At 38.8% G+C, this 23,271-nt stretch overlaps 1 protein-coding gene across 1 annotated transcript; it reads right to left on the reverse strand.

Annotated features, from left to right (window-relative positions):
* Positions 1-11,664: 11,664 nt before the first annotated feature.
* On the reverse strand, positions 11,665-15,742 carry LOC149814866 (auxin-responsive protein IAA27-like). Its single transcript, XM_089990675.1, has 5 exons — positions 14,949-15,742; positions 14,500-14,729; positions 13,838-13,979; positions 12,584-12,645; positions 11,665-12,226 (listed from the first exon to the last, which is right to left on the reverse strand). The coding sequence occupies exons 1-5, from the start codon at positions 15,599-15,601 to the stop codon at positions 12,189-12,191; spliced, it is 1,125 nt and encodes a 374-aa protein (XP_089846801.1). The 5' UTR covers positions 15,602-15,742; the 3' UTR covers positions 11,665-12,188.
* Positions 15,743-23,271: the final 7,529 nt, after the last annotated feature.

The raw sequence follows: 23,271 nt of genomic DNA on the forward strand, positions 1-23,271 counted from the left end.
TAAAATTAATATTATATATTGATGAGTTACCATTTTCTTTAGGTGGCTCCCAAATGTCTTAGATCCACCTGTGTGTAGATGGGCTTCGGGCATCTTCGATCGATTTTGTGAAGCCTTCGCAGAGCGATTTTTAAATGCATCTCCCGCCCACATATCGCACATTTCATCCCAGTAATCTCTCCTGATAGTAATAGGACCATGGCCCTTCCACAATAATGGATCATCTACTACGCCAGATGCTTTTTTTGCTGCAGTCTTCATAGTGTGCAGCATGTCTGCAAATCGATTGGCAGCCACCTTCTGCCACACCTTCCTTGCATCATTTTCTTCCACCGTAGTTGCAAAGCGATTCGAAGCCTACAAATATTTTCAGAAAGTTAGTAGACATTGCTTAAATAAATTAAATATGAAACACATTAACTATGAGGAACAACTGTATACCATGAATGAGGACCACAATCTGTCTAATACCTCCTTTGGGTACTCTTTCCATTGAGCAACTGGTCCTGGTAGATGTTGAAGAAGTGAATTCCTAATCTCCCGTACTACTTCTTGTGGCTCAAACCTCGTGCTACACATGAATTGTTACACAGTAAATATCAATATAAAATATTTAAAAGATATGCAATAATTGAAAACAAAATACTTACGGTCGATTATCGATATACATTATTCGAATGAGTCTTCTTGTGCCAGCCTGTGAAGACCCTGTTTCCTGTGTTGGCTGTTGACTTGTGCGATCAACTGGTGTAGGTGGGTCGTGTACAGGCGCAACATCATCTGTAAAAAAATACACACCAAGTTCTCAGAATGTGCATTTGAACTAATCAAGCATCTAATTAGTTATATGATATACCTATCACAGGAGCCCGTGAAGATGAAGGTTGAGCCTGGCTACTACTGGATGAGCGACCACTATAACCTCCACGAACCATATTCTAACAAATAACATATGTCATACAATACATTCAAATAATTCACATCAAGTATTACAATGCATTCAAGTCATTCACATCAAGCATTGCAATGCATTCAAATAATTCAAATCATTGACATCAAGTATTGCACTAATTCAAATCATTCGTTAATTGCATAAATTATAATACATTCAGATAATTGAAATCATTCACATCAAGTATTACAATGCATTCGAATCATTCGTATCAAGTATTACAATACATTGAAATAAAATTTTTAATCATTCACACCAAGTATTGCAATACAACTCACATCAAGTATTACAATGCATTTAAATAGAGGTTTCTAGTATAAGATTTTGCGTGGTAACACCGTCATCCCACAGTACTTTTAATTCATCAATCAATGGCCTTAGATATACATCAAGATTTTGGCCAGGTGAGGTCGGACCAGGGATCAACAGAGACAAGAAAAGATTTGGATATTTCATACACAAGCTTGGTGGAAGGTTGTATGGAGTTACAAATACTGGCCAACATGAGTATGGAGTTGATCTACCCCCAAATGGATTAAATCCATCTGTACATAGACCGAGTCTAACATTTCGCACTTCCATTGCGAAGTTCTGATGAGTACGATCAAAGTGCTTTCAAGCTTCAGCGTCAACAGGATGCGTGATCTTGTTTTCATCGTGTCGAACTTTATTTGCATGCCATCTCATGTGTTTAGCTGTCTTTGAAGACATATACAATCGCTGCAATCTAGGAGTGATAGGAAAGTAGCGGAGCGACTTGTATGAAACTTTCTTTGATCTCGTGCTACCATTGCCTCTTGTCTTTGGCTTGAACCGAGGATGCCCACATGACGGGCATGATATGTCGTTTTCCTGCTCCTTGAAATACAACATGCAGTGATTTGGACAAGCATCAATCTTTTTGTAACCCATACCTAGAGCGTTGACCATAACTTTCGCACGATAGAAATTTTGTGGCAATTTCTCATCTTTAGGCAACATACTCTTCACAATCATGCACAAACGGTCAAAACATGATTGACTCAAATTATACTCGGACTTCAAATTCATTAGTTGAAGAACTGCAAACAAGATAGTGTGACTCTCACAACCGTTCCAAAGTGGCTCATCAGCATCTTTAAGTAAATCATAAAATCTACTAGCTGCATCGTTTGGTGATTCTTCATCTACGCCAGTTCTTACATCACTAGAACTCATAGCAGAACCCAGTTCTGTTCCTGCAGCATCAAATATCAAATTCGTATATGGATTATCGTGCACCACATTCACCCGTGCATCAAAATCGTTTCTAAATTCTTCTCCATGAAACGCCCAGTTCTGATAATCACTCACAAAACCCTTCCTGTATAGGTGATGTCTAACGCCATGAGGTTCTACAAATCGATTATTCTTACAAATCTTGCAGGGACACCTAATCCGACCTGTGGGATCTACCGTACTGACACTCGCCGTTGCAAATTCAATAAAACTATCGACACCATCCATATATTCATGCGATAACTCATTGTCCACTATCCTACGGTACATCCATTCACGGTTTGCAGTCATTCTGTCGTATGATGTTACGAATAGTATCCTAACGAATTAAGAAAAAAAGAATCAGAATGCGACGATGAAGAAAATATCAAATTTATCATGCAATATACTATGTCAAACAATAACAAGAATTTTGATGCATGCATTGATAACTTAATATTTTCATGTGCAAACTATTAATGACATGATACAATCATTTGAAGCATGCTTTTATTATAAAATTTCACATGGAAGTCAAAATCAAATTGAAAGTAACTACATGCAAACATTGATACAATTACATCAAACATTGCAATACATCATAATCATTCATATCAAATAAATGGCAAACATGTACCTGCAGCAAACACACTTCAATATCTCACTAACTACTACCATGCTTAGCATGGACTCCGTACTCCAAAAATAAGAACACTTCCATATTTCTACATTAAAATCATGCTCAGCATGATCTCCGAACTCCAACAAAGCAGTCCTAGATATCAACAACTAAGTGAGTGTGTGAACAATAAAGTGCTGCATTCAATAAATTAAATAACATGTGATACGTTTGCATCACTTACTCACCACGGGTATTTACCCGATTTGCATTATTTTTGTCATTTACTTACCACAGGTGGCCGAGCACGAGTTGGTTCCGTTGAAAAATCTGCACAAAAACAAAACAAATTAAGTAACAAACTAACTAATCATGAAACAAGATGAAACACTAACTAAAAAAATTAAAACAAATTAAAACAACTCTAACTAATTGAAAGAAGAGAAAAGAAAAATAGTATATATGTTAAGCCAAATCTAACTAGAAGATGCTAATTTAACAAACCAGTTATAACATGTTGAACCAGTCGACTAACATAAAGTCATAGACAATTTCTAATCTGAACTACTTAGCAAAGGAATAGTAAATCAATCAATTAGTTTACTAGAAAAGATGTGAACTCCGTTTAACCACCACTATCATAAAGAATTCAAATAGCCCTAATCTAACTAACTGATTGTGAGAACATTAAATACCAATCTATCTAAGAAAAATATAATTATAAAAGACTAATAGATTGAAATACTCTAACTAACCAGATTTCAAGAAAACAAATTGAAGTAAAACTAACTACCAGTAGACATTAACAAACTAACAAATTGAACAACATGGACAACTTGTATATATACATTACAAAAAAAATTTCAACTTAAAATCCATATGGACAACATATATGCAAACTACACTTAAAACCATATGGACATCTTATATACACATATTACAATTTTTTTTTCAAGCTAATCACATGGACAACATAGGGATCACATAATAACTTTTTTTTTTTTAAAAAAGAGATCACATGGGCAGCATAGGTATCCATAACAAAAATTCTTTTCAAAACAGATCACATAGGCAACGTAGGTATCTCATAACAAATTTTTTTTCTAAAAACAAACACATAGGCAACATAGTATTCCTACTAAAGATTTTTTTTTCAAACTGATTTACATAGGCAGCATATGCATTAAAAAACAGATTTTTTTGAAATCAATTCACATAGACAGCATAATATATCTCATAACAGATTGTTTTTTTCAAAAGCAATACACATCGGCAGCATGTTATTCCTACTACAGATTTTATTTTTCAAACGATTCATATAGGCAGCATAGGCATTCAAAAACAGAAAAAAAAATTTTGACAAGTCACTTAGGCAGCATAACGCAGGGGGTCGACCCCCCCTGCCGGAAAGCACGGCAGGGGGTTAAACCCCCTGCCTTTCCGGCAGGGAAGGGGGTTAAACCCCCTGCCGGAAAGGCAGTTCCGGCATGGGGGGTTGACCCCCTGCCGTGCCTTTACGGCAGGGGGGTCGACCCCCCATGCGTTTCCGGCAGGGGGTCGACCCCCCATGCCTTTCCGACAGGGGGTCGACCCCCCTTGCCGGAAACGCAGGGGGTCGACCCCCCCTGCCGGAAAGCACGGCAGGGGGTTAAACCCCCTCCGTTTCCGGCAGGGAAGGGGCGTACCCCCTGCGTTTAGAAGAAGAAGAAGAAGAAGAAGAAGAAGAAGAAGAAGAATATTACCTGTGCTTCGCCGGACGGTGGCGGGAGGTTGACGGGGAGCGGCAGCTGGCGAGCGGTGGACGGGGAGCGGCGGCTGGCGAGCGGCGGTGGCCGGACGGTGGCGAGAGCCGACGGGCGGCGGGAGGGAGCAATACAGCGAAACAGGGAAAAGAGAAAGAGGAATGGGATTAGGGATTTACGCGACATTTAGCGACGGCTTAGCGACGGAAAAATTCCGTCGCTAAGCCGTCGCGAAATCCAAATACCAAAAAAGCGACGGAATATATTCTGTCGCTAAGCCGTCGCTAATTAGCGACGGATTAGCGACGACAGAGTTCCCTCTCTAAATCCGTCGCTAAAATGGTGTTCTTGTAATCAAAAGTAGCGACAAAAACATGCAGTCGCTAATCCGTCGCTAAGTAGCGACAGATTAGCGATAAAAGTCGTTTCTTCGCTAATCCGTCGCAAATTAGCGACAGATTCTATCTCTAGCTAATCTGTCGCTAAGTAGCGACGGGAAAAATCCGTCGCTAATTTCCGTCGCTAATTAACAATTTTCTTGTAGTGGTAACCCAACACGACACGGTTAACCCGTTTAATAAACGGGTCGGGTCGAGTAAACGGGTTGGCGGTCGGGTTTCGGTAAACGGGTTGGCAGGTCGGGTATGAGTAAATGGGTTGGTGGGCGGGGCGGGTCGGGTAAACGGGTTGGCGGGCGGGTAATTGGCGGGTTGGGTTTGGGTAAACGGGTTGACCCGCCCGCCTAACCCGTTTATTAAACGGGTCAGACGGGTTGGCATACCCCTAACACGAACCCGACGCGTTTAATAAACGGGTTAGGCGGGTCGACCCGTTTATGACACGAACCTGTTTAAGCCAAACCCGAACCTGGCTAAGAAGCGGGTTGGCGGGTCGTGTCAGATTTTGCCACCCCTAATTGGTATAAGCACAAGAAAATCCAAGAAATTAATATTGTTAGATCCTAAGGCCATCAACCCTACCATTATCTTCTAAATATGTAATCTAAGAAACATACACAGTTTGGTTGGTCACATATCTAAGAAGTAGGGGGGAGAAGGGGCCCTCGTACATGCAAATAAAGTATGCCAGCAGATAAATGATCAGCCAACTCTCCCGACATAAGGTATATTCCTTGGCCCACTAAAGAGTAAAGAGTCCAATATACATCTCTCTCTCTCTCTCTCATAAAATAAACAAATAAATGAGAAAATAAGACCTTTTGTTTTTGTTTTTGTGTTTTTCTTCAAGTGAGAAACATCCTTTCCAGTTGGGCATAAAAAAGACAGTTTCCTTGAAAAATCATTTTTAAAAGACAGACATTGCTATTTAATTAGAGCTTCTGTTCTAGGCTGTGTAAAACAGGACAATAACTGCACAATAAAAAGAAAGTAAAAGCAATATTTTAGCACAAATTATCTAACTAGGCCTTCTAACAAAGTTACTGAGGTAAATTTTTAATAACTCCCATCATTCACTGAGAAAATAAATTGAAATTACACGTCTTTCCCTTCACCAAACAGCCAAATTAAGTTGAGGCCGTCTATAACATCATTTGAAAATAAAACTCTACTTTAAAAATATCTGTGTTATAGGTCACAGAGCCGATTGGAACAGCACCAACTGCTCCTGCGGAGCCCCCGTTCGCATGTTGTTCAATTAATTCTTGGAGTAACCATACCAATGGGGGCTCCGGTTGTCTGGCAGGAACAGTTGGTGCGTGTCACCATGTATTGGGACGTTGCAAGTTCGAACCCCCAAATGGTATGGTTGTATAACTGGTAGGGGTCTGCCTAACCCTAGCTTTCTCTGTCAGAAAAAATTCTTGTGGTAACCATGTATTCTTTTCTGGTTCAGCAAAAAGCCATGCACGAAGACTATGGTTGAAGGGGCATTGTCACGTGAAGCCATCCCACGAGAAATTTTTTATCTTATCAAATTTCCAAACACCCACATCTTTAATGTGCCTACATCCAGTGGATGGTTCTGGTCTTATCTCCTTTAAGCAGACCAACCCAACTCAATGTGAAATGTTTCTGCATTTTTTTTTTCGACAGAGAAAGTTGGGGTTAGGCAGACCTCTACCAGTTATACAACCATACCATTTTGGGGTTCGAACTCGCAACTTCTCAATACAAGGTGACGTTCATTAACTGCTCCTGCCAGACTAGCGGAAAAGTGAAATGTTTATGCATCTGTTCAACCAAAGAAAGATAGCTTGATGTGGGCTGTTGCACTTTTTGGCAAGAATTCATCAAATTATGTAGTGGGAAGAGTTGCATGAGATCATGTTTAAGGAATCCATTTGAAAAAACACCACCATTCATGATGTATGAGGCCATTCCCATAATGGGATAGTGGTCCCATAATGGGTCCTACGGTACATAGACCATTGTGAGTCCAAAAATTTAGAAAAAAATAGAAAAAGAAAAAGAATGAAGCCTACTTTTTGTGAAATATGGATTTATCATATCTGACATATATATGATAAGGATCTATCCTACACTCAACCTTAGCCGTACAATCAACTACAAAAATTAGTCCACATTTTCACATTTTTTGCTTAGATGTGGACTAGTCCTAGCCGTCCATAGCAATGTTGTCAGTATCAGTATCGGCTCTGAATCGTTTTTTGGCCAACTATTCAGGTGAACGCCGATACCGATTCTCACCTAAATCGTTATTAAAAAATATTTCGTGTCAATCAAAACATAATAGTGTTAAAACTATTAAAATAATTTTAAGTATTTTTTATATTTGTTAAAAATTAGCCTATTCAGGTTAGTATTAGATCGATTTTCTGCCGAAACGATGTGTGATACAACATTGATCCAGAGACATTAGTTGGGTGGCTAGGATCATGGTAGATCCGTTGACATCATACGTTAGAGGATATGATCTTTTTTTGGCATTTGTGGTATCATATGAAACGTGACCAAGTTGTTGAGTCCCAAGAAGATGCTTCACCCATATGGCACATCACATGAACATGGCCAAGTTTATCAACTTCAAACCTTTTCTGTTTGGCAGTTCTTGCTCAAACTCCAAAAAAAAAAACTTTCATGTCCCTTTCTGTATCAGCAAAAAGGAGCAATTTTCTGCTTACACTCATCTTTCTATTTATTGATAATTTTTGCTTTGGAATTTTAATTATTGAATTAGAAAGTACAAGTAACACAAATTCTATATTTCTATATGTAGAGCAGATGTGCCTAGGCTGCTAGGCAGGTGGTCTAGGTTCAAATCTCATGAGCGTCACCCCTTGTGCAAGCCAAAGTGTGGTGACTCTTTGGGGCCAAGGGGTAAGCCCACATAGTTTTATGTTGTCAGGACAACGATAAGTATGGCAGGCAGAGCCAGCACGTCTGATCCTGTGGGTAGTTTCTCCGCATAAATATCAAGAAAATATGTAGAGCACGATAGTCACGGTGAGAATTGTAAACATTATATTTTTGAGATAAAAAATTCAATTATTCAGTGTGTTCGAATATTTTTCGAATCTTCTGGCAAGTGATGTCAATCCTACTTGTGGAAAGTTGGATGGACCTATTGACTAAAATGGCTACAGTTCATTCACTGCCTAACATGTACCTCAGATCAAGTGACTTAAACCTTAGTGTTTGATCTGCCTGTAGACTTTCATTTCTGTAATACGGATAATCAGTTTTGAAATCATCTCAGAAAACTTTTTGGGGATTCATATTGGTTAAGTATCAGCATAACAATTTTTGTTTTAAAAAGATAATTTATCAGTTCCAAGAACCCCACAAAAGAATAGAGTTGTTGAACACATGAATAGAACCTTGAATGAACGAGATATAAGCATTATAATGCATGTTGGATTATCCAAAATGTTTTGGGCTGGCTTACTTGATCAACTGAGAGCCTTTTATTCACTTAGACTTTGAATTGCCAGAGGAGGCATAGACAAGCAAAGCGGTAAATCAGTCACACTTAAAAGTTTTTTGTTGTATTTCATGTGCATGTAGATTTTGATAAGGATAAGTTGGATAAAAAGTTTATAAAGTATTTTTTTATTGGATATAATAATGATGAATTTAGATATCAATTATGGAATGATCAAAATAAGAAGATCATAAGGAGAGATGTTATATTCAATAAAAATATTTTGTATAAAGATAAATCTATTGCAGATAATATAACAACAGGTTGAATTTGAGGAGATCTCTGAACATAATGTCGCAAGGAGAGTTCAAAAGAATTCTAAAAACATTGTGTCACAACCACAACCTAGCACACCTGAGATTCAGCTGAAAAGATCGGCTAGAGCATCTAGACCTACTCAACGTTATCTCCTTATTTGCATTACAGACTGTTGACTGGTGGCGGTGAGCCAAAATGATTTATTGAAATAAAGCAGGTTAATGATTCTCTCTAATGAGAGCTAGCTATGAAATAAGAGATGGACTCGTAACATGTAAATCACACTTGAATTTTGACTCAACTGCCAAGGGGCAAAATGACACTAACACTCGAGAAGATTCATGGATCAAAAAATTTGAGACATGTTGACCAAGATAATTATTGAGGTTATGCACAACCTAAGTTGACCTTCATAAATAATAGTTGGAGGCATCACACTGAGATTCTAGATTACATAAGGAGAGAATTCACTGCTGGAAGGAAATCAATCTCCAAGTGTGAGATCATTGGAGGAGTGTAAAACATGTTTTCTACCTGGATATAAATCCACAATTTATGTGGATCCATAATTCAAGGTGGGGTTTCGGGGGCCGGTAACCGAAAGTCAAATTTTTTGAAAGGTAGTTTTGCAATTTTACCCTAGACTTCTTGTTATATTCAACTACACTAGTAAATTTCTTATAAAATTTGTAAGCTCCTATTTAAGAAGGCACTTTTTCCTGTATTGTGTATTTCAATGAATAAAAGAAGAAGGCTCAATGTGGCCGTCAACGTAGGCAGTTTTCGCTGGATCACCTAAAATCCTTGTCTTCATGTAGCCTAAAAAAGACTAAAATATGAAGTTTAGAAAGAGGAAAACTGTTGTTGCTTGATATGAAATCAGAAGCATATCAGTAATGAACATTAAAGTAATGCATCATCAACAGTGTAGTGACAATGCAACATATCAGTAAATGAATATTCTAGTGATGCATTATCAACAGTTTAGTGGCAATGCATAGAATGTTTCACTCTTGCTAGTGGCAGGCAAAGCATTTCATTCGTTAGAAAAGGGGAAGGTACTTCATTGCTTTAAGCATCTTAGGATAAGATATGTTCCCCACTCTTTTTCCTTTTTTTTTTGTGGTTTTGGTTTTTGTTTATCTTATATGATACTGGACCTTTTTTTTGAATTAATAACCCGAACAAACCGCACCCGGAGCAAAGACCTGATCGCTCTGGCTCAGCCTGCCATACCTATGGCCGTCGTGCCAGCAGCGTGTAAAACTCCTAGGCTAGGAACCCTGCCCCGGGGGCCTATATGATATTGGACCTGCAATCATAGTTCAAGGACTGTGCTCGGCCTGTTCATCTGGGCCCAGCTTGATAATTCGAACGTGACTGGATTCATGAACCTGGGCAAGTACCTATGATCACGGTGCCTGTTCTGATCTGAATCATTGACGTACTTGTGGTTGACAGCTCTAGGGATGCAAATGGATCGGATTCAGGGCAGCGGTTTTGCAATTTTTGGCTGTTCTGGATTCCAGCAGATCCCAATCCCCCATGTATTTATCTGTCCCGGATCCGACCCGTTTGCAACCATAGACAGCTCATCACCATTGATTAAGTTGTCAAGCTGTGGGGTTGGCTAAAGTAGGCCTGTTAAAATGCTAGACCATCCAACACCAACTAGCCTAAGTGGCAAGTCAATTGTGGGAAACACTGGGCTGACTAAGACGTGTCATTGGTACTTAGTCAGGAGAGAACCAGGGTAATTAATTGGATACAGACAATGGTTGACGAGTCCCAATCGAGCTTTGCAAGATAACTGGGTCATGCTAGTGGTCCGTCCGACCCTGTTCAAATCCTGCAAGTAGATCTTATGTCCTTCATCCATCATCATCAACACCAAAGGGGATGGGCTTGTGTTGGTGACAGACCCATAGAGGCCAAAAGCAATGCCACTCTTTTCTTCCCCCCACTTTTTTCCTAATGAGAAAGCAAACACCTCTTGACAAGCCAACCACCAGACAGTTTTCTATGAAAGCGATATGAAGAGCCAAGGGGCCCCTTTCATTCAATTCCCTACTGCTTTAGTCGCTTTCCTTTTGTTTCTGTTGGCTTTAGTACCTCATTTTGGTGTTTCCAAGGAATTGGTTGGGAGTATGTTAGATCCAATTGACCCCATGGCATAGACTGGGTTGATGGATTAACAAAGAAACAGTTCCATAACAGTAGACCTAATACCTAACAATTCCTTGCTTAATTGCCCAAAGACTGAGCCAATATGATTTTACCAACTTTCATTTGCATCTAACACGCCATCAAGAACATGCAAGGTAACAAAGTTTTACCATTTAGGTCCTGTGTGTGAGCCTTGAAAGTTGAAATGCTGCAGTGCTCTAATGCTCTCTGCTGCTTGGGAACAGTGGTGTTGCCAAAGCACTACATTGGAGAAGGAGATGGCAGCTCCAACACCACATGTCAACACCATTCACAAGACCATGTTTTTGGAAACTTGATCTTCAAATCCCCACTTTGAAAAAAATCATACTTTTTGGCAACTGGAGGAAATAGTGTTTCCATCTCAATGCAAGGCTCTCAAACAGAGCCTTAATCATTTTAGGCATATCATCTCTTTGGCACCGGTGCCTTCCAGTAAAAATCATCACTTATTTCTAGTTGGTACTGCAAAGTATTGAACTGCAGATGCCAAGTTCAAGATGGTGCAAATTGAGCCATGTAGGATCAGGGTCAGCAAAGCTCTCAGCAGCAAGGCAAGGCCCACAAGCTCTAACCATCAAGCCAAGTTCAGCCCAGTTGCTGCGGCTGAGCTGACTCAAATCTAGTCGGTAACTTATATGTATAGAGAGTAAGTTCAAAGACCAAGGTTCTACATCAACCACTACTTCATTCTGCATGCTATTGCACGGGCAGCCGGTCACTGCATCGACCGATGGCCACAGCATAAGTTTTGAAGATCGACAATGTATGATACACTAAACTTGCCAAGAAGTTTCAGACTAAGGATGCAGAAGGCCTCTTCCATTATTTAGGAAACAAAATGAAGACAGGGAACAAGAGGCCAAACATTTACATGACATACATGTTAGGAAGGGCGCTTCCTACAATCATAGGAGATACAAATTCCCAAACTAGACTAAGAAAGAAGTAGTCCAGCCAAAAAAACAAAACAAGGAAAGCTAAGGGAAATACTATAAGAGGAGAAAAAGGAAAACAGGTTCCCCTTAACCTTATGGCTTGAAGAAGACAGGGTGTAGTAGTAGTAGCAGCAAAGTAACCGAGGATCATCAACATTCATGTCAGCCTCCACATGATCTGCTTCGTGCTCCTGAACTTCTTCAATGGCAGTGAAGCAGCAGCAACTCTGACTGCCCTTCTTTTTTTTTGCTTCCCTGCTGACAGTTCTCCAGCAGCAAGACAGGGTATGTGGTTGCAATCGATGGAACAGAAAGCAGATTGTGTCTTCATGAGGCTAGTTCTGGTTCTTGCATTTCTCCATGGCCCTTGGGGCTACAAAAAAACAACCATTGACTTGGTTAAAAGCCAAAAAGAGACGGGATCAAAACTTGATCTACAAACAGTATAACATTGATCCTTTAAATTTGTCATTCAATTCAAACAATCGACAAGAAAAAAAAAGGCCGTCGATTCTGATGGCAACAGAAATGCCGTGTATTGGGATTGCTTAGAGAAAACTACAGCCTAAGTAGGTGCATGCATCAAATGCATGTAAACATGCAGCATAACAGTAGCAACCAAAGTTTGAACTGAATACGCAAAAATCATGCATGTGCATGCGTGTGTTCAGTACTGATTTCACACACAATATATGTATGGCCCCACAAAGAATAGGCAACAATCACGTACCAAGCCCAATTGCCTCGGAGCCCTTCATGATCCTCAACCTTTTACAGGAGCCAGTAAACATCCTGAGATAAAAAATAACAGTACCATTGTTATAACCTAGGGTAAAAAGTACTACATTACAAACTTCAACAAAGAGAAAAAAGGATGGTACACAGTTACACGATCTCCTGATGGATCTATTCTCAAGTTTCTTTTTTATCTCAATAAACTGGCTTGCGAGAATCTTTGCAGAAACCAACTTGTCCGTGAAAAATGTTAAAAGGAGAACAATAATTCTACAACGAATATAACGCTCAAATTGCAAGAAGCAAAAAAGAAAGCGACGCTATGTTCAGCCTCATCAGTTCTGAACAAATTAAGAGAAAAAAAAAATAGCATTCTTGACCCTAATTTGAAGGGATGACAGGCTGAAAACTGCAGAGGCATGTGCACATGTCCACCTGCCAGAAAAAGATATTCCATATTGGCCCAATAAAATAACTATACTCCTGACAGATACAGGAAAAAAGGGCACAAAAAAATGCTGACAATTTGAGGGCCCAACTAACAAAAATTCTCTTGTGAGTTCCTAAGTAGCTCAGTAGGACAGACTAACCTAATTTATGTAGGTATTGTAGGAACAAATACACAAATAAGAAGCAATGAACTAACAACTAAGATTATAGAGTTAGGATCACGACAGCTAATAACAAAGTACGCTATGGATCTGTGTGTGTGCGCGGGTTTTCATTATCAACTTTTCTTGTTTGAAGTAAATTTGCCTTCAACCCGAATTTCATGAATAACACCTCTACCACAAAAACAGACTAGACAAAGTGCTGATTTTGCTTCGGTGGGTATGGGCTCGATAGGTTACCTGTCACCTTCCAGTCATAGTTTCATTCTTATTACTCGTGATAAACACAAATGCTTTTCAATGTTAGGTACAGGGAGGAAACTAGAATAAATGGATCAGAACTTTTCAATAAAGTTGCTTCCGTCCAACGGGAAACAGACAACAAAAGGTGAACCCCACGCTTCACTGTCAATTCCAGAAGTCGTTTCATGGGCCCCTAATGTTTGTTGCACCCTGAATTATTGGTTTAATTTCTTTCCTGAATTTTCCGAATAAAAAGATGAATTGATTTTTTTTTTAATTATTAGAGATCAAGGGTGTGAAATGTTTTCCCCTAAATTTTGCAGAAAAGGCACCAAAGTTATAGGTTCTATAGATAAGAATGGTGATCATATCATGAGTTTGATCTCTCCACTTACTCCCATGGAACATCTCCTACAAGCATCCAATCTCCATCCTTATCTTCGTAGGTGAGAACGTATTCTGATCCATGCAGAAGATCCATCAGCCTGCTCTCACTCAACCCATCTCTGCCTGGTCCACCATGAGAGCCGCACTGCCCTGGAATAAAGTTATTATAACCAAAATCGAGAGTGAGAGAGAGAGAAAGGCAGGTTACATCATCATGAAAAATACAGGTACCAGGCGAAAAACGGGAAAATACCAAACAGAATAGAGATTCGGTGGAAATATTCCCAGCCCACGGCAGATGAATTGCCGAAACTAGAAACCAGTTCTTTGAAATGAAAAAGAAGAATTCCCAAAGGATATAAACCATAAGAAGATATTTCCTTTTCTGGGAGACCAGTTCCACGTTCAAACATGAAATAATGGCGCTTGTATCATTTTCTATCTGTAAATATTTGGTAAGTGGACAATCGCTAAAAGAAAAATAAGACTCGCCAACATTACAGCCTCGGATTAATCCGAAACGTTTTCCCAAATTTCATATTGATTTTTTTTTTTGGTTAAAAGACCTTTCAACCAAGAGATCTATGTCACATACAAACAGCTCAAATTTCAAAAACATAATCAAAGGGATGTTCAGAAACTGAGAATCTGAAGCTTGTCACAAACTCACCAATTGTAAAGCAGCTAAACATTTTCTCAAGTGCTGCGGAAAGTTCCTGATAGGTGCGGTAGTTTTTCAGGTCAATCTTTCTAAGATAGGGAGCACCATCCATGCTGACCTTTACGTAAAGACACTGAGAGTTAGCCTTCCCCTGAGCTTCCACGTTGTTCTTCATGGGGTTTGAGGCCATGGTGTTCTTCCTATATGATCTGATTGGTGGCCAACCTACAACCTGAGCCCTATTGCAACCAACAAACAGAATCAATTTCACCACTTTGAGAAAAACTTTGAAAAAAAAAGGCAACAGAACAATTTCCAATTTCACTCCTTCCTGTCTCGGAAAATCTGGAGCCAAACTTGAAACCATACATAGTTTATGTAAATCCAAGAAAAATAATTCTTCCTAACAAAGCAGAGATCGGAAAAGGTTCAGTTTCCTCGAAAATCAAAACCCTTACTTGGCAGCAGGTGGAATTGCAGGGTCATCGGCAGGAGGAACTTTTGATTCATGAGCTCTCTCTTTAGCTGCTGCCACATCTTTCACAGACACACTGGAAACCGCTGTTTGGCTGCCATCCATAGCGGCTAAAGGCTTTTCCCCCACAGAGCTGGCTCTCGGAGAATGAAAGGACGATGTCAAGTGATCCATACCTCCATTGGTGTGCCAATTGTGCTGCCCAGGGGCTTGCTTCATCCCGTTCTTCGCGCCGATGGTGCTCCCAACGAACCCATCTAGTGGAGCTGGCTTAGATTTATTGAGCTCGCCTCCCAAATCAGAAAACACCCACTTACCATCCGCCTTCGAGCCGTCCACCGTGTCCAGAAACCCCCTCTTAGCTCCAGACCCCAAATTCTTCAAACAAGACAGGAAGTTGTGGACCTTCTCTTCGGTTTTCGAAGGACCCAAGAGGCAAAGCCCTGTCTTCCTCTCAGGGGAGCCAGACCCAGGAAGGCCGAGCCTCAATTCAGTCTCCTTGAGGTTAAGCACGCTCTCCTTCTGTCCATTCTCCTTTGAAGAAGGAATCCCAGATCCTTCCATGGAAGAAACCGATGAGATTCCTATGTAATCATGCTCCCTGAGATCCTGAACTTTACCCCCACTGGTAGTCATCAAAACTCAGACTGTGAGAGATATCTGAAATCATGAAATACAGAAAAAAGAAAGAGCAGAACAGTCGATGAGAGGCGAAGAAAACCAGAGGAGCTCTCTCTCTCAAATGCAAATGGTGTGCCCCAGAAATCACTCCCTCATTTGAAACCAGTTTCTTTTTTAAACACTCCCTATTTTGTTTTTTCTGTCAGAAAAACGGGAATGGGGGAAAGATAAAAAGCCATACACATCTGTCAGAAACACTCCCTGTTGTCGTGTTAATCATGAAGGAAATTTTAATAAGAAAAAAAAACATACTTAATTTTTTATATTACTATAAAGACACCCAAATTTATGCTCTAGTAATTGAAACACACTTTTATGAATTTAACTTTGGTTATCATTAACTCAAGTTGAGTTAATAGGATTAAAGTTACTAATTTATCCTTAAAACAATATTTTTTTGTTTAATTTTTTTCTTTCAAAAACACATCTAATGTTTTGGAGATAGTAAAAACATGCCTAGGTTTTGGTAATTCCAGCGACATTAAACATTGGTTTTTATAATTAATTATAACGAAGCTTCATGTGTTCTTAATAACACTCAAAATTTAAGGAAAGATTTTAAAAAATACACCTAATTACAATGACCCACCTAACCTTTGACCCAATTACAAAGATCCAGTTTAGGACCTTGTTACAACTCCAACCCATATGCATCTTGACTTTAACACTGATTTAAACTTCGAAAACATAACGATATTTTTATTATGTTTTTTTAGTATTTTACATATGTTTTTTTCTTTTTATACTAATATCTTTTTAAATTTTAAGTTCTTCAATTTTGCCATAAATGAAAGAAACAATAAAAGAATTCGAGTTCCTCACCAGAAATTAACAACCTTTTGTTAACAGGCATGATTTGGTCAGACGACCATTGTACATACTAAGGTACCATTTGGATGACGCCCAAAACCCGGCTTAAAACTGGGTTTTGGGCATAAATCAGGTTTTGGCACCGTTTGGGCGATGCCAAAACCTGGGTAAATGAAAAAAGTACCCTCCTCCGTGTTGAAAACCTGGTTTATCGGGGGGAGGGTATTTTTTCACCCTTCAACCCAACGTCTTCCACACCCCTCCCCAAGTCACGGTTCAGTCCGACTATTTCCTGCCGGCCACTTGCCAAAAAAGTGGCCAGACTGGTACCACCCTGTACCATCCAGCCATTTTACAGCAGGTGGCCGCTGGAAATATCCGGAAACTCTCCCTTTTTTCGAAGTTTGAAGCCTAGCCGGACATTTTCCGACAAGCTTTTCTTTTTTTTTTGGTATTGGTCTGTCCAGCCATTTTCCGGCCACCCACCATCCGGAAAATGATTGAGTTGGTGTCGCCAACGTAGGCGACACCATCTTAGCTGTTGGGTAGCCGGAAAATGGTCAAACTTTCATTTCCTTTTTTTTTATTTTTTGATAAATTTTCAGCCAGCCACCAGCCGAAAAATGGCCAGGAAGGTGCCGCCCTTTCCTGGCAACACCATCTCGGTTGCTGGCTGAAAAATGGCCGGCTTTATTTATTTTTTTTATTGACCAAAAACCTGGTTTGGTCACCCAAACCAGTTAAAAACTTGGTTTTGGGCAAAACTAGAAAACAAGGTTTTGCACTAAGGTGTGTTGAATTATACTGGACTCGGTTCAGATTGTGGTAGGATAGAGTCTGGTATGTGTTGCCTGACCCATATCTGGTTACAACAGTGTTGGATTCTCGAATATGGGCCCTCATCAAAGGTCCTATTAGATCGGTAGCTTGGCTTTCCTAAAGATTAACTTAAAGTGGTAGTCTACCCAGATGAGACCCATCTACAAGTATCATATAAACCTACTTGGCATTTTTAATTATATTTTTCATTTTTTATTGCAATGGAGAACACGGCCCAAAATCCAACCAAATAAAACCTTACTCGAAAGAAAATCATGGTCATATGAACCAGGGTCAATCAGTTGCCCCATCCATGTGAACTTTCCAAGTCAGAATAATATGAAATCCTAAAAGTAATATGATGCTTCAAAATATCATATTTTGTGAACTACTACACTTCGATTGCAACAATTTTTTTTGGTATTATGATTTCATTTTTTAACTTTTTAATTAACATTTATATTGTGTTATATCCCTTAAATTATAGGTATGTTAATAATTATTGGATGTTTTCTCAGAAAACATAATTTCTATATATCATGAAATTTCTTTCAGTAAGAAAACGCAAGCAAATAGCAATCTTTGTTGTATTGATTCCATGGTTGTGCTGTCCTTAGATGCAAACTCAGCCCACCCTATCTTCGCTTCACTTGATGGCAAGGCCCCAATCTTTCTTTTCATTCGTTGCTTCATCCTTCAATAAACTTTACTCGTGCATGAGGCTCCAGGGATAGTTTCATAATTTTTCTTCAAAAAATGTTTCTGCACTCAAAACTTGATACATGAGCAAAGAAGGGGTTTCTGAGTGCAATAGCTAATGAAGCAACTTCTCAGTAAGGGTGAAAGCTTGGAATCCCATAATGTCATAGCAGGTGCACATGCACACACCCATTGCCTTCATTGATATTCTTGTACATGATACAACTTTCAACAGATTAGCCCTAGATTGGGTTAACACGTTAAGATATTATTTCTTTAAAATTTTGGAAATTTTTCATTTAGGTGTCAACCTTTTGCCTATAATTCAACAAATGGCCCTTGCTTTTCTGAAATTTAATATATGGGTCATGTTTTTTCTATGAACAGTCAAATAAGGACCTCAAGTATCATCCATCATCTTGAAAATTGATATTCCTTTTTTGTTTTGTGTATTGTCATCATTTGAAATTTGAAAAGTGTTCATTCAGCCTCAAAAAAAGATACCATTCTTACCATAAGCTTCTTGCTACCTAGGGAAGCTGGCTTGTAAAGAGGGAAACACCTTGTTTCCTTAAAAGAGGGAGAAGCTTTGGGGAACTCGATTCTGTTTAATTAGAAGCCTAATTCCTTTTTATTTCCTAAATCGATTCTCTTTTGCTTCCTTAATGTTTCCCTCTCATTTTTTGTTACTTCTCACTCTCTTTCTTGAAATAAGGGAGAGCTTTGGGAAATCCACTTCTGAAACATGAGAAATTTGATTCCCTTTAGTGGAAAGTTTGCTTTCTTTTTATTTTCTAAATAGATTTTCTTTTTGCTTTCTTAAGATTTTGCTCTAGATTCTTGTCACTTTTCACTCGCTTTTCTCTCATTTCCTATGTTTTTCATATTAAACTATTATAATATATTTATATCAAGCTCGCATGTTAGTTTTATATTGTTTTATATTTGTGTTTACTTTATTTCTTATGCTTCGTATTAGTTTTCATGTGTTTCCTTTTCATTTTTTATGTGCTTCATAATTGTATCATACTTTTGGCTTCATACCAATACTCTCTTTCTTGCTTCCACTTTACACATAGTTTCTCATATCCATTTCATTTTCGGGTAAGTATGGTTAACTCTTAATGATGAAGGTTACTATTGTAATTGGCATGATTCAACTGAGTTAAACGACAAATAAAATGAAGGCCCTTCTTTGGCAGTTATGAAGAAACCAGAGGTCCATGTCTAGAATTTTATAAAAGTGAGGCTCATTTTTTAAATTAAGGATAAAAGGTTGGCTCCTAAATGAATTTTTTCTTAAAATTTTCAATTTTAATGATAGTTGTAAGTTGTAACCTCACCATTTAAAGGCTATGTTGTGCCAGAAAGCAGAAAAGGTAGAAATGAATCAGCTTTTCTTTCTCCTTTTATATTCTGTAGCACTATAAAGACATAAATCCACTGACAAGGTTCCCCACAACTGCTGATAAGGCCTTATCCCCTTTATTATTATTTTTCTTTTGAAAGGCGAGCTGGGACTAGGCAGAACCCTACCAATTATACAACTATATTATTCTGTTTTGAACCTGCAACGTCCCAACACAAGGTCACTTGCACTAGCTGCTCTTACCAGACAAGCGGAGCACCGTTGGTACCCTATCCCCTTTATTTTAGGGTTGTAACTGACTGAAGGGGAACCAAGTAAATGAAAATACTGTATATGGGTCAAAAGGAATATCTCTGTGGTTAGATTGATTCTTTACTGATGCTCTTTTTATGACCCTTTCCTGGTTTAGTTCCTAACTGGATTGGCCCTCTCCTTTTTCACCGGGATGCCTCCTCATCATCTCATCTATATATTTTATTATTAATTTGCATCAGTAATATTTTCGCAGTTCACTTCAAAAAAAAAAAATTGCAGTCATCACCAATCCTCAAAGCAGTGTCCTCCTGGTTTACGTGGTGCACATCCTGACAAGGCCAGGATTCCCCTTTTATTTTTTGGAAATGGTTTCTATGTCCCTTTATGTAAGCAAAAGCACGGGTGTGAATGACATGAGGTTAGAACAAAGAAACTGTTTTAAGGAAATAGTTGAATATATGATAAAGTAAGTTTATGCAACCAGATTTTACTTGGTGAAAAAAGCACATGGGGATCATCCTGCTGGAACACGGCGGCCAAAAATAGGATGTTGAAAATTGAAGATTCGAAACCAAGAGGCGCCCCATCTCGGGATTTATGAAGATGTGAACTGAAAATTAATGCTATTGTGTCTTTAAAATACAACTAGGCTTGAACTTCAATAGTGTCACTGCTTCATAAGACCAGGTTAACTCTCCCACACATGAACTTGCAAGCCAAATAAAAGGTGAAAAGGTGAATTAAGAATCAGAAATTACGATGAAGAAAAGGTTGAAATGATGCCTCAAGCGCCCTTGCACCCAAACGCTCGTAGACATGTTCATAGTCGAGGTGTCTGTTTTTATGCATTTCACAGCAACATCCATAAGCCACCCTAAAACCCATGAGTTTTCAAAGTATTTAAAAATAGAAAAAAAAACTATTTAAACCTCCAAAATTTTCTCTCCTCTTAGATATGGGACAATATCTCTTGTTTGGATGTATTTTTTTAAGAAATAAAATTCTAAAAATTTTGAATTTCATTATTTAGAGTTCTCACGAACCATAATTCTCCATCTATTGTGATATCAGGAGGGAATACTCTCTCTCTCTCTCTCTCTCTCTCTCTCTCTCTCTCTCTCTCCTTTGATTCCTTTCCTTTGAGTGCTCCACCTTCCTCTCTATTGTGATCACCATCACTAGTGATCTCAACTCAATCCATTGGGTCGGTGAATCGCCATTAGCCTCACCCCTTGTCATTGTCGTCCTCCTCTTCTCTTTGGCATTGAGCCTCAATAAGCTACCTAGCCACTCGCCACCCTTTGATGAGTGTCTCACCATACAGAGCATTAGACGAGAGATTGAGGCATTGAAGGCTCGTCAGGAAGGTAGGCTTCTAGTCAAGAGGTTCTGGTGACATCGAGGACATGTAGGTTGGTGGGTTTGATGATCACTGGGGTTTGTTTTTCGATGAGGGCATTGGCGAGCTAGAGGGCATAAAGAAGGGAGCATTGTGTAAGGGTGGGAGGGATGGTGTCGTTGAGATGGTTGGATCTATTGCACCTTCCTTAAGATTTGGTTGAATCAATGTGGAGCTTGGACTCTAAGGGAGCCCCGAGCTAACAATAAATGGGTATTGTAGTATGAGCCTGACGAAAGTGAGAGGTTCATGTATGTGGTTCTTAGACTTCTAAGGCTGAGATGAACGTGTCAGGAGTACCAATCCTTGCTAGACACGATGGGGTAGAACTTTATAGGTAACCGCGGTGCGGGGTTTAGGTAGTTCTGCGAAAATACCTAAGAAAATAGGAAAATCAAGTAGGCTAAAAACAGTTCAAAAGGCTACGGGTTTCAGTTCAAATATGGTATGGACTGAACCAAGGGCTTGATAGACACCTAGGAATGTGTGTCAGACTTAAGATAAACTACTGGAGGTCAAGGATCATTAAAATAGGTTGTTGGGTTGCTTAGATGTTCAAACAGTAAAACAAGGCTTTTCAGGTTAATTAGGTAGATACAGTTTTGGTTATAAGGCTATGAAAAACAAGATATTGCAATCTAAGGTCTGGTTATAGGTCTAGGTTATTAATTTCAGAGGTTTAAAATGTTGGTTATTTGAGTTAAACTTCAGAGAGGGCAGTACAACATAACCATGACGGTAGATGCTTCTGAATAACTTTTCAGGGCAATGTAGGCTTCTTGAATATCTGAAAGGAGCTCATGAAGGGCTTAGGTCCTTTGCGTAAGCTGAATCTACCACCATACATGTGTGCCGAGTGAGACTGCTAGGCCTTTTGAGAAAAATGTCAATTCTCTTCAATGCTCAATATGGATCCCCAAGACCTCCTTATATAGGTAGAGCTCGAGTTGAGTCATACTTATATGAAACCTCATCTAAAAAGTCAAAAGCTCATCTAGACTAAGACTCTTACTTAGCTAAGGACTTTTCATAAGAATAAACCCAATAAAAGACTTATAATTAGCCAAACTTAATTAATGCTAATTAACTTTTAGAACTAGAAGACATCTCATAGAACTCTCTAGCGTTATACACCCCCTAGGTGGAACCCACTCATTAATTGTCATGCCTTCTAGGCTTAAGATATGTCTGACTTCTCCTACTCTTGACTGAAACTTTGGATCTTTGACTTAACAAATATCGGCTACCACGTCATCAACCTGGGACCCACACTGTAACACCAATTTTATTTTTGGACTCTGTAATATTGTGTTATTTAATAAATACGAGCTTTTGCATGAGAATAGATGTTTAGTTTTGATGAGTATTGGTTCATCATGGAATTTGGATAGCTGGACTTGTATTGGTTTTATTTGGGAATGTTTTGTTCTAGGGCCTTATGTATTCTCTGACTTAGCTGAACATGATTTTGTCCCTGATCCCTTTTATCATATTTTGGTTTCCAAGCTTTGTTGTCATTCTTATGATATTTGTTGTTGCTAATAATGTTCACTTGATTTTTTTGGAAATCATTTTTCTTGAAGTTTCCCTCTTTACTCAATCTGGTCTTAATGATGATTTCTTTATAGAGATCCCTCTCGATCCTGATTTCAAATCATTCTGCTCTTTTTTAAAGCTCTTCAAAGTTGTTTGCTTGGAGGCTAAGCAAAGTTGTCGATAATGATTGTCAAAGCATTTCTTTTAGAGATTAGCTTGGACATCTTATTATACATGGTTCTTCATCAGTGGATAAACTCGGTTGTACTCTCATCATTCTTCTATTTTGTTTCACTGAGATGATTGATGGTTGGGAGTGCTTCTACGTTATATGTAAATTGATCTAGAAAGACGTTGATCAATTTCTTGAAGGTCTTTATCCTTTATAGATCCACAATTGAAAACCAAATATGTGCAGCACCATCTAATCTTCATCGGAATAGCCTAATCATCAATATATCATTTTTAAGCTAATTTGAGCACTCATTCACAAACATGGTCATGTGTGAATAGGGGTTCCCAATCCCATAAAAGTTGATGAACTTCTTAGGAGCTTCAGTTGGGTCTTCCTCCTCTTGGAGTAGAAAATCATGAGGGTCATATTTCTTATTTATGTCTTGGCTTTTGATTTATAGAGTTAGTTGTCTAACTCAATCCCTTACTTCAGCAATTTTTTATTTTGTGGATGTCTCCCCTTTTCATACTCTCTTTTCTTATGAATCTCTACTTTTTTGGCTC

This window comes from Nuphar pumila, chromosome 15 (assembly GCF_984573655.1).
Source record: "Nuphar pumila chromosome 15, dmNupPumi1.hap1.1, whole genome shotgun sequence".
NCBI lineage: Eukaryota > Viridiplantae > Streptophyta > Magnoliopsida > Nymphaeales > Nymphaeaceae > Nuphar > Nuphar pumila.

What these genes read in the sequence shown, in the direction of transcription:
- LOC149814866 (XM_089990675.1), bottom strand. Translation starts at nt 15,601, where the DNA reads ATGACTACCAGTGGGGGTAAAGTTCAGGATCTCAGGGAGCATGATTAC. An exon ending in GCAATTCCACCTGCTGCCAA is followed by an intron (nt 14,730 to 14,948) that starts GTAAGGGTTTTG and finishes TGGTTGCAATAG; the next exon opens with GGCTCAGGTTGTAGGTTGGC. An exon ending in GTTTAGCTGCTTTACAATTG is followed by an intron (nt 13,980 to 14,499) that starts GTGAGTTTGTGA and finishes ACTTTATTCCAG; the next exon opens with GGCAGTGCGGCTCTCATGGT.